At 33.7% G+C, this 14,454-nt stretch overlaps 1 protein-coding gene across 7 annotated transcripts in view; it reads left to right on the top strand.

Annotated features, from left to right (window-relative positions):
• The window catches only part of BRCA2 (BRCA2 DNA repair associated), a 52,710-nt gene that overhangs the window by 11,180 nt on the left and 27,076 nt on the right, over positions 1-14,454 (top strand). For 5 of the 7 annotated variants that reach the window (XR_015138110.1, XR_015138111.1, XM_086329424.1 and 2 more), the window contains exons 10-12: positions 1,662-2,768; positions 4,285-9,243; positions 11,638-11,733. Coding sequence is in view for 4 of the 7 variants with exons in the window: in XM_086329424.1 (XP_086185550.1) it covers positions 1,662-2,768; positions 4,285-9,243; positions 11,638-11,733 (6,162 nt within the window). In the remaining 3 variants the exon portion in view is untranslated. Of the gene's footprint in view, positions 1-1,661; positions 2,769-4,284; positions 9,244-11,637; positions 11,734-12,292; positions 12,378-14,454 lie in introns of those variants that run through there. The other 2 variants (XM_086329427.1, XM_086329428.1) reach the window with 2 other exon arrangements.

Raw genomic sequence — 14,454 nt, 5'->3', positions numbered from 1 at the left:
TTCTTAGTTTTTTGAATGTTGAGTTTTAAGCCAACTTTTTCACTCTCCCCATTCACTTTCATCAAGAGGCTCTTTAGTTCTTATCTTTCTGCCATAAGGATGGAGTCATCTGCGTATCTGAGGTTATTTATATTTTTCTCAGCAGTCTTGATTCCAGCTTGTGCTTCATTCAGTCTGGCATTTTGCATGATGTACTCTGCATATAAGTTAAATAAGTAGAGTGGCAGTATACAGCCTTGATGTACTCCTTTCCCAATTTGGAACCAATCCGTCATTCCATGTCCAGTTACTAACTGTTGCTTCTTGACCTGCATAGAGATTTCTCAGAGGCAAATAAGGTGGTCTGGTATTCCCGTCTTTTTCAGAATTTTCCATAGTTTGTTGTGATCCACATAGTCAAAGACTTTGGCATAGTCAATAAAGCAGAAGTAGATATTTTTCTGGAACTCTCTTGCTTTTTCGATGATCCAGTGGATGTTGGCAATTTGTTCTCTGGTTCCTCTGCCTTTTCTAAATCCATCTTGAACATCTGGAAGTTCTCAGTTCATGAACTATTGAATCCTGGCTTGGAGAATTTTGAGCATTATTTTGCTAGCGTGTGAGATGAGTGCAATTCTGCAGTAGTTTGAACATTCTTTGGCATTGCCTTTCTTTGGGATTGGAATGAAAACTGGTCCATTCCAGTCCTGTGGCCAGTGCTGAGTTATCCATATTTGCTTGCATATTGAGTGCAGCAATTAAACAGCATGATCTTTCAGGATTTGAAATAGCTCAGCTATAATTCCATTACCTCCACTAGCCATGTTCATAGTGATGCTTCGTTAGAACCACTTGACTTCTCACTTCAAGATGTGTGGCTCTAGGTGAATGATCATACCATGGTGGTTATCTGGGTCATTAAGATCTTTTTTGTATAGTTCTTCTGAGTATTGTTGCCACCTCTTCTTATTATCTTCTGTATCTCTAATTTTCTTGAAGAGATCTCTAGTCTTTCCCATTCTATTGTTTTCCTCTATTTTGTTGCATTGATCACTGAGGAAGGCCTTCTTATCTCTTCTTGCTGTTCTTTGGAACTCTGCATTCAAATCGGTTTATCTTTCCTTCTCTCATTTGCCTTTAGCTTCTCTTCTTTTCTCAGATTTGTAAGGCCTCCTCAGACAACCATTTTGCTTTCTTGCTTTTCTTTTTCTTGGGGATGGTCTTGATCACTGCATGTTCTTAGTATGTGTGTATAACTGTATAAATGTGTAGGATTGGGTATCTTGTATGTGTGTGTTTGTATAAAATCAGATTTTACTGTTGGTTGTAGGGCCACAAAATTAATTTGGAACTTACAATCTGATAAATTTTAATATTAAATTGTGTTTATATAGTAAAATTGAGTAAACTTTATTGTATAGACCTGGTAAAGAAAGGTTATTAGAGATTGAGTGTGAATAAAAGGCTATGAGTACACTGGAATCAGTCTTGACCAGAAGAACAGGGCAAGGTTGGTGTCTCCCTACCCAAAACATAGCTAGCATTCAGGATAGCTCTTCAAATGCTAAATTATGCATTATTTAGTTTATACTATTTCTATGAAAAAGGTTTGAGGGTAATATAAATTATATGGTTGTGTTATAAAATGTTGTTAGTAATACTTATATTTTAAATTTTAACAGGATTGGAGAAAATGTTAGAGGATTCATTTCGTAAAGTAAATAGCTGCAAAGACCATTTTGAAAAGTCAATGCCAAATGTCCTAGAACATGAAGTACATGAAACAGTTGCAGGTATCTCTGAAGAAGATAGTTTGCCAGTATGTGTTTCTAAATATAAAACAAAAAAGCTACAAAAAAGAAAAACTGGCAAGGGTAGGAAAAATATTTTCCATGAAACAAAAACAGATGAATGTGAAGAAGCTAAAAAGGAAATGACAGAAAGTAAACATTCATTTGTATCTGAAACAGAACCAAATGACAGTGATCCATTAGATTCAAATGTAATAAAGCAAAAGCCCGTTGGGAATGGAACTGACATAATCTCCAGGGAAGTTTTACCATCTTCAGTCTCTGAATGGTCTCAGCTCACACTCTCGGGTCTAAATGGAACCCAGGTGCAGAAAACGTCTCTACTGCATATTTCCTCTTGTGACCAAACTAATTCAGAAGAAGACCTCATAGGCACAGAGAAAGAGTGTACCAACTTCATTACTTTAGAAAATTCTTTGCCACATATTTCAAGCATATCAAAAACAGTGAAGATATTAAATAAGGAAACAGTGGTAAACAAGACAGATGAAGGGCAGTGTCTTGAATCTCATGAAGATCCCACTACTGTGGGAAAGCAAATACTAAGTGACTCTTCTCCACTTCAGGACACCAAAAAATCTATCTTCAGGATAAGAGAATCTCCTGAAAAGATATTTAGAGAAGATTTCTCAAATAATGTGACTGATTCAAACTTGAAAAAAGAACCAGAAGACTCTAAAAGTGAATCAGAAATACAAACTATTTACTCACAGAAAGAGGATTCTGTATGTTCAAGTTCAGGGGATAATGAGAGCTGGCCAGCCACTACCAAATACACTTCAGAAGCTTTGAAGAACACAGGTTTAATATCCACTTTGAAAAAGAAAACAAAAAAGTTTATTTATGTTATAAATGATAAAACAGCTTATCAAGGACTGAAAATACAGAAAGACCAAGAATCAGAACTAACTAACTCTTCAGCCCAATTTGAAGCAAAGCCTTTGGAGGCACCACATACATTTACAAATGTTGATTCAGGTACCTCTTTGTGTGTATGTAAATAGTGTATATAGTTTTATGGATGGTGATAAATTTTTAATTTGAACATGTGTATCTTTAACCTTTTTTAAAAACATACTGCTTACTTTCATTCTATAATTTTTTTGGTCTTCTGTCATTTAAAAAAAAATCTATATATTCCATATCAGACGTTGTTTAGGCCTTTAATTACCAGTGTTCAGAATCATTCCATTCAAACTTGTTGGATCAATTTGCATGGTGTGTGTGTGTGTATATATATATATATATATACACATATATATATACACATATATATGTATATATATAAAATCATAACTCTTGAGACAGAGCATGTGATTGATAAACACCAAGAGCTTGGCTACTTAATTCCTGCTCTAATTTTCAGTATTTGTTATATGCAAGTTGGACAGTTCTATAAATATGTTGTGCTATTTAATATGTATTTTCTCTAAAGCAGGTAAAAAACAGGAAAAAAAGCTAATTGTTAGCTAAGTTTAATGTAAGGCAGTCATAAAATAGTGACATTTTTGTTGTTGTTACACAGTTTTCTTAAATATTTAGAGGTTGCTTAGAGTTATTACTATATCTTAGTGTCAGCAGTGTGCATAGTAAAAGCCATTTTTTATTTGAGCAAAAGTTTATTTATCAGTAGCTATTATGTGTGTTCAGTCTCTGGGTCGAGAAGATCCCCTGGAGAAAGAAAATTCCATGGACAGGGGAGCCTGGTGGCTATAGTCCATTTAGTTGCAAAGAATCAGACATGACTTAACACATACAAACTGTATGTTAAAAGGTGATTTTATCTCCCTCTGAGAATATTTGAGTGGGTGATAATATTGTAATGAACAATGGGCTTTGTGGAACTGGAGTACAGAATTGTTTGAGATTTAGGTTAATTTCCAGAGGAAAATGTATAAATCAGAGATAAAACCAACAAAACTGTGGTTAGTGAATAAATAAAATGAGACTAATAATTTTGACTTGTTAATAGATTCAGAAGGTCAATAAAATTAACTAAATATTTGCATATATAATTGAGATTAAGTAATATTTCAGGCCCTTCATGTGTAGAACCTGTTTTTAAAGTTCATTTTTTGTTTTTCTTCAATGTGAAAGACTGAACCAAAGGAAATGGTTACTTTTTTAGTTCCTTTTCATTACCTTGATTTTCTAACTCCTATTACATCAATATTAGCAAAGAATTCTTTTCCAAGTTTATTTTCTAACAAAAATACTTTGAATTTTACTTATGGCAACTAGCTACATACTAATTTTAATTGACATGATAAATATTATTTAAAAATACTAGGTCCTCTGTATCTTTAGTTGCGAAATGTAACTTCAAAATAGAGAATATTTAGAATTCTCTCCTTTAAACTTGACATTCACTTCTTGATTTTCACGTAATTCTTGTTTTAAACACTATCTTTTTAGACACTATCTTTAAAATATTTAGTGAATGTGATTGATGATACTTGAATTTTATCTTGTCACTTTGTGTCTTCATGCTTAGGTTCATTGCCTTCTTCTATCCAAAAAAAATGTTCACAGAATGATTCTGAAGAACCAACTTTGTCTTTAACCAGCTCTTTTGGGACAGTTCTGAGAAAATGTTTTAATAATGAAAGCAGTTCTTCTACTAATAAAACAATATCTCAGGATCTTTATTGTAAAGAAACAAACATTAATAAGGAAAAATGGCAGTCATTTATAACCACAGAAACTGATTATGTATCATGCTTGCAGGACAAGCATTGTGAAGATAATCCAAAAAGCCAAGGTGTTTCAGATATAAAGGAAAAAGTCTTGCCTGTAGTATGTTGCCCTGAATTGCCACATTCAGAGGAATGTAATGATACTGTCTTCCAATTCCAGGAAAGTTTTTTACATGACCATGATAATACCACCATTTTAACTCCTAGCTCCAAGGATCTTCTGTCAAATCCAGTTGTTATTCCTAGAGGAAAACAATCATATAAAATGTCAGAGAAAATAAAATCTAAGAATTGTGAAGCAGGTTTTGAATTAACTAAATATATTTCCATGGAAGACAATCAAGAAACATGTGTTTTAAATGAAAATTCTAAGAAAGCTGAGATGTTGTCACCTGAAAAATATATAACAGGAGCATTACCTTCTGTGAAAGTACAATGCCACCAAAATATGAATCTCACAGTCATCCATAAAGACCAGGAAGAAACTACTTTAATTTCAAAAAGAACTGTCAACCCAAACTCTGAAGAACTCTCCCCAGACAGTGAAAATAATTATATCTTTCAAACAACTAGTGAAAGGAATATTCCTATTTTAGGAAACATTAAGGAAGTTCATGAGGCAGACCTCAGTTGTTTAAGAGAACCTGTTCTCAAAAACTCTGTTAGAGTAACAAGTACAGATATGGATGGTGGACAAGCAGCCAAAGTGTCCATTACAAAAGATTCTGTCTCATCAAATACAGTCCATGGTCTTATAGAGAAGAATAGAAATAGCGTAAAGCAACAACCAAAGATGACTCTAGGTCAAGATTCAAAGCCAGATGTGTCCCTAGATACAGATACAAAATCAAACAGAAATAACTTTTGCAAGGACAAATGGGCAGGACTCTCAGATTTGACTTCAAGTCACAGTTTTGGAAATGGCTTCAGAACAGCTTCTAATAAAGAGATAAAACTCTCTGAACACAACATTAAGAAAAGCAAAATGCTCTTCAAGGATATTGAAGAACATTATCCTGCTAGCTTACCTTGGGTTGAAATTGTAAAATCATTAGAAAATCAAAGGAAAGGAGGCCAACCTCATGATCGTGATTCACAGTCAGTTGATACAGTGTGTGGGTATGTGCAGAGTGGTGCAGTTGTTTCTGATGGTGAAAACAGTCACACAACTCCTCCAGTTTTATCTTTAAAGCAAGACTTCAATTCAAACCATAATTTAACACCCAGCCAGAAGGCAGAAATTACAGAACTTTCTACAATATTGGAAGAATCAGGAAGTCAGTTTGAATTTACACAGTTCAGAAAACCAAGCCACATTTTACAGAGTAATCCATTTGAAATGCCTGAAACCCAGATGACTGTCTTGAATACCACTTCTGAGGAGCAGAAAGATGTTGATCTTCATCTCACAGCCAGTACCCCATCTCTCAGTCACATAGATAGCAAGAAATGTGAAGGTTTAGCTGGACGTGAGCAAAAGATGATCTGCTTGTCAACAACCAACTGTAACAAAAGTGTTTCTGGTTCTTTAACAGATAAAGGTGAAGAGTTTAGGGGCTTTTATTCAGCCCGTGGCACAAAACTGAATGTTTCTAATGAAGCATTGCAGAAAGCCATGAAACTGTTCAGTGACATCGAGAAAGTTAGTGAGAAAACTCCTGCAGAAGTAGATCCAGGAAGTTTCTCTTCAAATCAGTGTAACAATTCTGATGTTTCTATGTTTAAGGTAGAAAATTATAGCAATGATAAAAATTTAAGTGAGGAAAATAATAAATGCCAACTGATACTACAAAGTAACTTTGAAATGACCACCAGCATTTTTGTCAAAGAAAATACTGAAGATTTCAAGAGAAATACTGAAAACAAAGATAACAAATGTATTGGTTTTGTTTGTAATTTAGGAGAATCTGATGGCTGTGCTTCAAGTAAAAATGATACAGTTTATGTTCATAAAGACGAAAGTGGCTTACCATATACTGATCAATACAACATACATCTGAAATTATCTCATCACTTTATGAAAGAGGAAAACATTCCAATTAAAGAAAGTTTGTCAGATTTAACTTGTTTGGAAGTTATGAAAGCTGAAGAAACATTTAATAAGTCAAATAAAAAGGAGCCAATTGCTAATAAGATGAGGCAAAATATAAAAGATTTTGGTGTTTTTGATTTGTCCTTTTGGACTGCAAATGGGAAAAACATAAGGGTCTCTAAGGAGTCTTTAAATAAAGTTGTAAATTTCTTTGATGAAAAATGTACAGAAAAAGAATTGAATAATTTTTCAGATTCCTCAAATTCTGAATTACTTTCTGGCATAAATATCAACAAAATAGACATTTCAAGTCATGAGGAAACCAGTATGTTCAAAAACAAAATGTTGCAAGAAAGCAGCCCAGCTGGTATTGAAAATCAAATACTGACACTGCAGCAAAGAGAAAAATGTGAATTCAAAAAGATCAAAGAACCAACCACGTTGGGTTTCCATACAGCTAGTGGGAAAAAAGTAAAAATTGCCAAAGAGTCTTTGGACACAGTGAAAAATCTTTTTGATGAAACAAAGCAAGACAATAGTGAAGTGACTGATTTTATCCAAGGGGCAAAAATGCTAATGGACAGAGAGGTTTGTAAGGAAGGGCTTGACTTAGCATGTGAGATAGTTAAAGGAACTGCCCCAAAGCATGAAGAGATGCAGAATTCTCTAGAGGAGAAAGAGCTTGTTTCTGAGGAGACTGCCATGCCACCCAGGTTCTTAAGTGATCATTTACAAGGACAAACTGAAAATCTCCACACATCACATAGTGTCTCTCTGAAAGTTAAAGTACATGAAAATATGGAAGAAGAAACAGCAAAAAGTCCTATAACGTGTTACACAAACCATTCCACTTGTTCAGCCATTGAAAACTCAGCTTTAGCGTTTTACACAGGACATGGTAGAAAAATTTCTGTGAGTCAGGCTTCACTACTTGAAGCCCAGAAATGGCTTAGAGAAGGAGAATTGAATGATCAACCAGAAAAAATAAATTCCTCCAAAATTATATGTTTAAAGGAATATACTAGGGATTACGTAGGAAATCCTTCATGTGGAAACAGTTCAAACAGTATAACTGAAAATGACAAAAGCCTCTCTGAAAAGCAAGATTCAACTTCCTTAAACAACAGCATGCCTAACAGCTATTCATATTCTGATTTTTGTCATTCCAGTGAGGGATTTAATAAATCAGAGAATCTCTCAAAAAATAAAATTGATAATTCCGGTATTGAGCCAGTAGTAAAGAATGTCAAAGGCAGGAAAAACACTAGTTTTTCTGAAGTAATACCCACCATAAGAGAAGCAAACATAAACCCACAAGCTGTAGACAAAGATAGTTGTGTTCTGAAACTTGTGACTAAGTTTTCACCATGCAAAAATAAAAAGACAGCTGTTGAAGTGGCCTTATCTAATTCAAATAATTTTGAGACCGAACCACCTGCATACAGTACAGCAAGTGATCAAATAGCCTTTGTTTCACGTGAAACAACAGTCAGAGAGAGGTTTACAGACAACTGCAGGAACATATATACTAAGCAAAACACTGAGACGAAATCAGGCACTGACCAAACGAAAACTGTGACAGATTCTCATAAGGCATTGGGTGACTCAGAGGATGTTATTTTCCCTAACTCTCCAGATAATGAAGAACATAATATGCATTCACATGATGTTTCTCCTGACATTCAAAGTGAACCGATTTTACAACATGACCAAAGTATTTCTGGATTGGAGAAAGTTTCTGAGATACCACTTCGTCATGTTGATTTGAAAACTTCTGATAGATGTAAATTTAACATGGGAAAGCATCCCAGGTCTGTCTCTTCTATGAATGCTTGTGGGATTTTTAACACAGCAAGTGGAAAATCTGTCCAAGTGTCAGATTCTGCATTACAAAAAGCGAGACAGGTATTTTCTAAGTCAGAAGACCGTGCCAAGCAGTTCTTTTCCAGAGTATCATTTAAAAGTAATGACGAGCATTCAGACATATTCACAAGAAAAGAAAATACTATGACACATAACCCCCCAAATTTACTATCATCTGCTTTCTCTGGATTTAGTACAGCAAGTGGAAAACACGTTCCAGTTTCTGAGAGTGCCTTATGCAAAGTTAAGGGAATGTTTGAAGAATTCGATTTAATCGGAACTGAATATAGTCTCCAGCATTCACCTACTTCTAGGCAAGATGTATCAAAGATACTTCCTGTCTCTTGTACTGATAAAAGAAACCCAGAACACTCTGTAAGCTCCAAAATGGAAAAAGCCTACAATAAAGAATTTAAATTATCAAACAACTATAACATTGAAAGTGCTTCATCAGAAAATAATCACTCTATTAAAGTTTCTTCGTATCTCTCTGAATTTAAGCAAGACCAACAACAGTCAGTATTAGGAACCAGAGTATCACACACTGACAACATTCATCTTTTGGGGGAAAAGCAAACTTTGCCTAAATATATAAAAAAGGAAATTGGGAAAACGGAAACTTTTCCTGATCTTGTGAAAACAAATACAGAAATTTGTTCTACTGACTCCAAAGACCCAGAGAACTATTTTGAAACAGAAGCAGTAGAGATTGCTAAAGCTTTTATGGAAGATGGTGAGCTGACAGATTCTGAATTTCCAAGTCATGCGAAACACTCTCCTTTTACATGCCAAAAAAATAAGGAAACGGTTTTGTCAAATTCAAGAATAGAAAAAAGAAGAGGAGATGCACTTGTCACAGTCGGTAAGTGTCTGTTTTTGCCTTTTGGTCTCCCAGTTGCTTTTTAAATTGTGAAGTCCTTAATAATTCTGGTATGATGCTGCTGCTGCTGCTGCTGTCGCTTCAGTCATGTCCGACTCTGTGCAACCCCATAGATGGCAGCCCACCAAGCTCCCCCATCCCTGGGAGTCCCAGGCAAGAATACTGGAGTGGGTTGCCATTTCCTTCTCCAGTGCATGAAAGTGAAAAGTGAAAGTGAAGTCGCTCAGTCACGTCCGACTTTTTGCGACCCCATGGACCACAGCCTACCAGGCTCCTCTGTCCATGGGATTTTCCAGGCAAGAGTACTGGAGTGGGTTGCCATTGCCTCTTCCCTCTGGTATGCTAGCTTGTAACAATTAGGAAATTATACACTAAGTACATTTTTCAGACTTGTGTGTGCAGTTTGGTTTCATTCTTGATATTGCTGAGTCTGTGTACCAGGAAGTCATTGGTTAAGTCATGTTTATATACATACACATAGAGATGGGGAGAGAGAACAAAGTTTCAGACTCTGGCTATTAAGAACTTTAAAAGCTGGTTTCTGACTATAGATGTTGGTTAGCTTGCCTTTTTTTTTTTTTCATCTAGCAGGTGTTCTAAGATAAGTTTGTTTTTAGTAAATAGTATTCTGATCTTAATGCCATTTGGACTATGTTCTGACTTCTCTTTTAAATATAGTATATTTAACAACTCAGTTCAATTATGAAGTTAATTGGATGTTTGATTTTTTTTTTTTCTTTCTGTTAGTATCTTTGACTAGGAATGATCTTAAATAATTAAATCTGTTGATTAGTTACAATTAAAGTAAATGCCAAAAGTAACTCTCCAGCTTTTAAGTGAATGATCTGAAGCATGTCAATCCTGTTTAAAAACTCTAGACTCATAGAGTAGTTGAGTTTTCACAAGTCTTCTTGTCCAGGCCCTTCACATTATAGAGAAAGACACTGAAGATGGTTAGACAAAAACACTGAAGATGGTCAGTTCATTCTTACACTTGGTACATTTTGCCCTTAAGTCATCCTGGTGGATAGAGACTTCCTTAATCAAGTATTATCCATGCCATATTCTATACTAAGTTCATGTTACAGGCAGAGTAGTAAGTTTACAATACTTACCTTATTGTTGCAGTTCTCTAGTGCAAAATTCTGAGGTGCAGATGCTAAAGATACTCATAATTCTTTTATAGAAAATAATGTCTTTATTTATAGGATCCTGTTTTGTTCATGTGTGCACTAAAGTAAGTTGGCCTTATGCCTAGGAATAACAACTCAGATTTCTACTAAGTGTGGTCAACAGCATCATTGTTTCATTTCCCTCACTATTGTTAGATATAAATATATATAGCTTAATCAGCTTCTGGAGAAGGGCATGGCAATCCACTCCAGTATTCTTGCCTGGAGAATCCCCATGGACAGAGAAGCCTGGCGGGCTACAGTCCATGGGGTTGCAGAGTCGGACACGACTGAGTGACTAGGCACAATCAGCTTCTGGTTACTTTATAGTACAGGTTCTTGTCAAACAATTAAATCACTTTATAATCGGACATTTGATAAAGGCTTGCAAGGACATTTTTACTTATTAAATCCTTCAAGTTCACTTCCTTTAATAAATCAAAAAACATCTTAAAACAAAGTATCAGGACTTCCCTGGTGGTGTAGTGGCTAAGATTCCACCCTCCCGATGCACGGAGCCTGGGTTCAATCCCTGGTGGGGGAACTAGATCTCACATGCTTCAACTAAGTCCCAAGACAGCCAAATAAACAAATATATATATTTTTTAAGGTATCTGTTAACACGTTATCTCAGTATGGCATAGAAATTCGTAACTTCAATTATGGCTTAAGTTTATTCTAAGCCTTTGAAGAGTTTTTAAATAAGAAGTACATATTACTTTTGCCAGTACTTTAATTTTGGTAATTTAAAATCTTTTCTCCTACCCACTGACTCTAGTTCAAGGACCTATATAATAAATTCCTTCTTGAGTGTAATGCAAAAAAAAAAAAAAAGTTTATTTGAAGACATTTTTTTGTTTGTCCTTATTGCCAATATGCCTGAAGTTACATCAAGTGGCAGTTTATTAAAAAAAAGATTATCTGTGATATCTGGTACATCTGTTTATTCCTGGACCCAATTAAAAAGTAGTATTTTAAATGGTCAAAAAATAATAGAAATTAAATTGACATTGAAAAATTAATTACAAAATTATAAAAATCACTTAAAAATAGAATGTTCACTATTTAAATTATAATTATTATGTATTTTTTACTTAACATATTGTAAGAGCCAGTACTTTAGTTTTTAAAAATGGACTATAGCTTTTGAAAAATAAAACTGATGTTATTTGCTTTAAAAACATGTATGGGAATTTCTTTTTAGGAGAACCCCCAATCAAACGAAACTTGTTAAATGAATTTGACAGGACAATAGAAAATCAAGGAAAATCCTTAAAGGCTTCAAAAAGCACTCCAGATGGTAAAATATGCTTTTTAATGTGTATCTTTTCTCCTTCTCTAATTACTGTACTTAATATTCTTAAAGTTGTTTTTCTCACCTTTTTTGGGTATATGGATAATTGGGCAAGACTTTACAGTGTGGTTTATTAAAACTTGTGTCTTGCTATCATGCTTTATTTGTTATGTGAGCTTTTCCTTCATACTACCAAGTATAATGTGGAGGTTTTTCCATAATTGAGAAATGTGAAATGATACTCAAATAAGGAGTTTTAAAATAAAAAGCTGGATTCTACAATTCAGTTGATTTCATAATATTTACCAGACTCGATTATTTAATTGGAGATTGAAAAATAGTGACTTTAAAATTCTGTTATTTTTTTATACATTTATTAGCTGGGATTCTTCAGCAAGGAAGGGCTTTCCCTTAACAGCTGGGGATTATCTATATAGTTCTTCCTAAAAAGGCAGGATAAATATTGAATTCTTTCTCTTCACTCACCCAATTTTCAGAGTAAAGAGTAGTTGGTATAATAATCACTACTAAGAGTAGTAAAGGAATTTTTTTCTTTCTCTTTTAGATACAGTTGATTTCTTAGATTCTTATTTATAATGTGGATATAAAGTTTAAAAGAACACTATAAATAATGTATTTCTTTACAAAAGGTAACATTCTTTTTGATGCTCACATCATTTCAAATTTGTAAGTAGTGACCTCTTCAAGTATTTCTTAAGAGTTTTTGTTTTTAATATGCTTTAATTAACCTTTGAACACTTTCTTGCTTTGTATTATCACAGAAAGATTTCTAGGAAGTCATTGTAATTCTTCACCCCAGTTCTAGAGTCCTTAGAATTTCCAGAGATCCTTTCAGTGGTTAATACTCTTTAAAAAACAAGATTTGAGTGCTAACTACACTCAGAGCTGCTGGTGTTATTATTTTTTTAAATGCTGTATTCTTGGTTCTAATAACATTAACATATTTACTTATTTGCTTTATTATCCAGCCAAGATTCTCAAATTTTTTGCTCTCAAAATTTCTTTATACTCTTAAAAATTATTGACGATCCTCAAGAGCATTTGATTATGTGGATTATTTCAATTTCTGTTTATCATAGTCAACATTAAAATTGAAAAATTTTAGTATTTATAAATATTAAATATTATACTTAAGTCATTTTGAGAGTATTAGTTCAGAGTTATGTAGCTCTTCCAACATTGATACATTATACAATCTTAAACAACTACTTTTGTTAATGTCACCACTGATCTAATCTAAAAATGTAGTATTAGGAAATTGTCAAGGTAACAACCAGATATAAGCATTCTAAAATTGTCATTTTGCTTAAAAGCTTGAACTTTACAATAGTTTGTTTCGCAGCAAATACTCACTTGTTTTTTTGTAGTGATGAACTTATTTCATTCATTTTTGAAGAAGTATTTGCTGAATACCCAACTCTGAATAAATCGTTTGTTGGTTATGCTTTCAAGTAAAAATGGAATTCTTTGGGGGAAAGTTGATTAGTGCAGTTCACATAAAGTGCATTTCCTTTAGACAATTATCACACTAAAGTATGCAGCAGGACATACCAGCAATGCCAGTGTCAACACAGTGAGAAAGATATATATAACTACTACTACTACTTATTATTAATCACAATTATTATTAAGGTTGTTTGACAGCTTGGATCCCCTCTAAGGATTGTGGGTACTCCCTTCCAGTGTTCCATGGATCACTCTGAGAATCACCGTCTTATAGTATATGTATAATAGCTTCAAGTTTACAGTACCACTGTTACTATTCATAAACTACTAATGGAGATTTAAGTTTTCTTTGCAGATTTTGTCCTAAGAACATATATCATAAGGAATGTATAGTTAAAGTTCTCTATTCAGATGTCACTCAGAAGAATTTTTGTGGTTAACAATTCAATAATTGGGTTAGATTAATTAGTTTCACTTTGTTTTCAATTTTAAGATTTGCCTTTTTAAATTTTATATTTGAATAAATAGAATGTTTATGTAGTTCATTCATCAAAACTATAGAAATATTTACTCAGAGAAGTCTTATTTCCATCACTGTCTCCTCCATATTGTTCACCAACTTCCTCACTTCCTGCTTATTATATTGGTAACTATTTTTAATGGTTTTTGGTCTATCCTTTTAGGGCTTCTTTTTGTAAAAATAAGTAAATATGTGTGTGTGTATATATATATATATATATATTCTCATTACTTTTCTTTCTCACTCAAAAGATATCAGTGTGCACAGGGTTTTGTACCTTCTTTGTTGTTAAGTTCGAATTTATCTGGAGATCATGCGTAAATGAGCATTGAGAGATCTTCCTTGTTCTGTCTTGTGACTATGTAGTATTTGATCACATGGCGGTATCAGTGTATTCTGGTTTATTCAACCAGTCCTCTCCCTACTAATAGACTAGTGGAAGGTTTAAGAATCACAAGTTACCTACTGAAAATGAATAATATCTACAGGTTAGCTTGTCAACCTTCATAAAACTAAAGATTTATATTTTCATTGGCAATTCACTAATGCCTTCAAGTTCTGATTAATATCAGCTGACTAAATTTATACTGATTTCATATATATGTTTGCACTGTGAGTTATTTGGTATTAATCATTATCAATTTGAGAACCAAATTTTTTGATAGTTATGAACTAAGCATTCATTATGTGCATTGAAAAAATTTTAATGTATAATTTTCTCAAATTTTTGTTAGTTACAA

The sequence above is a fragment of the Bos grunniens genome, chromosome 12 (assembly GCF_055505025.1).
Source record: "Bos grunniens cultivar Pamir isolate PY7600 chromosome 12, Bosgru_T2T1.0, whole genome shotgun sequence".
NCBI lineage: Eukaryota > Metazoa > Chordata > Mammalia > Artiodactyla > Bovidae > Bos > Bos grunniens.
Note: the sequence above shows the minus strand (reverse complement) of the source record. Positions and strands in the feature narration are given on the sequence as shown.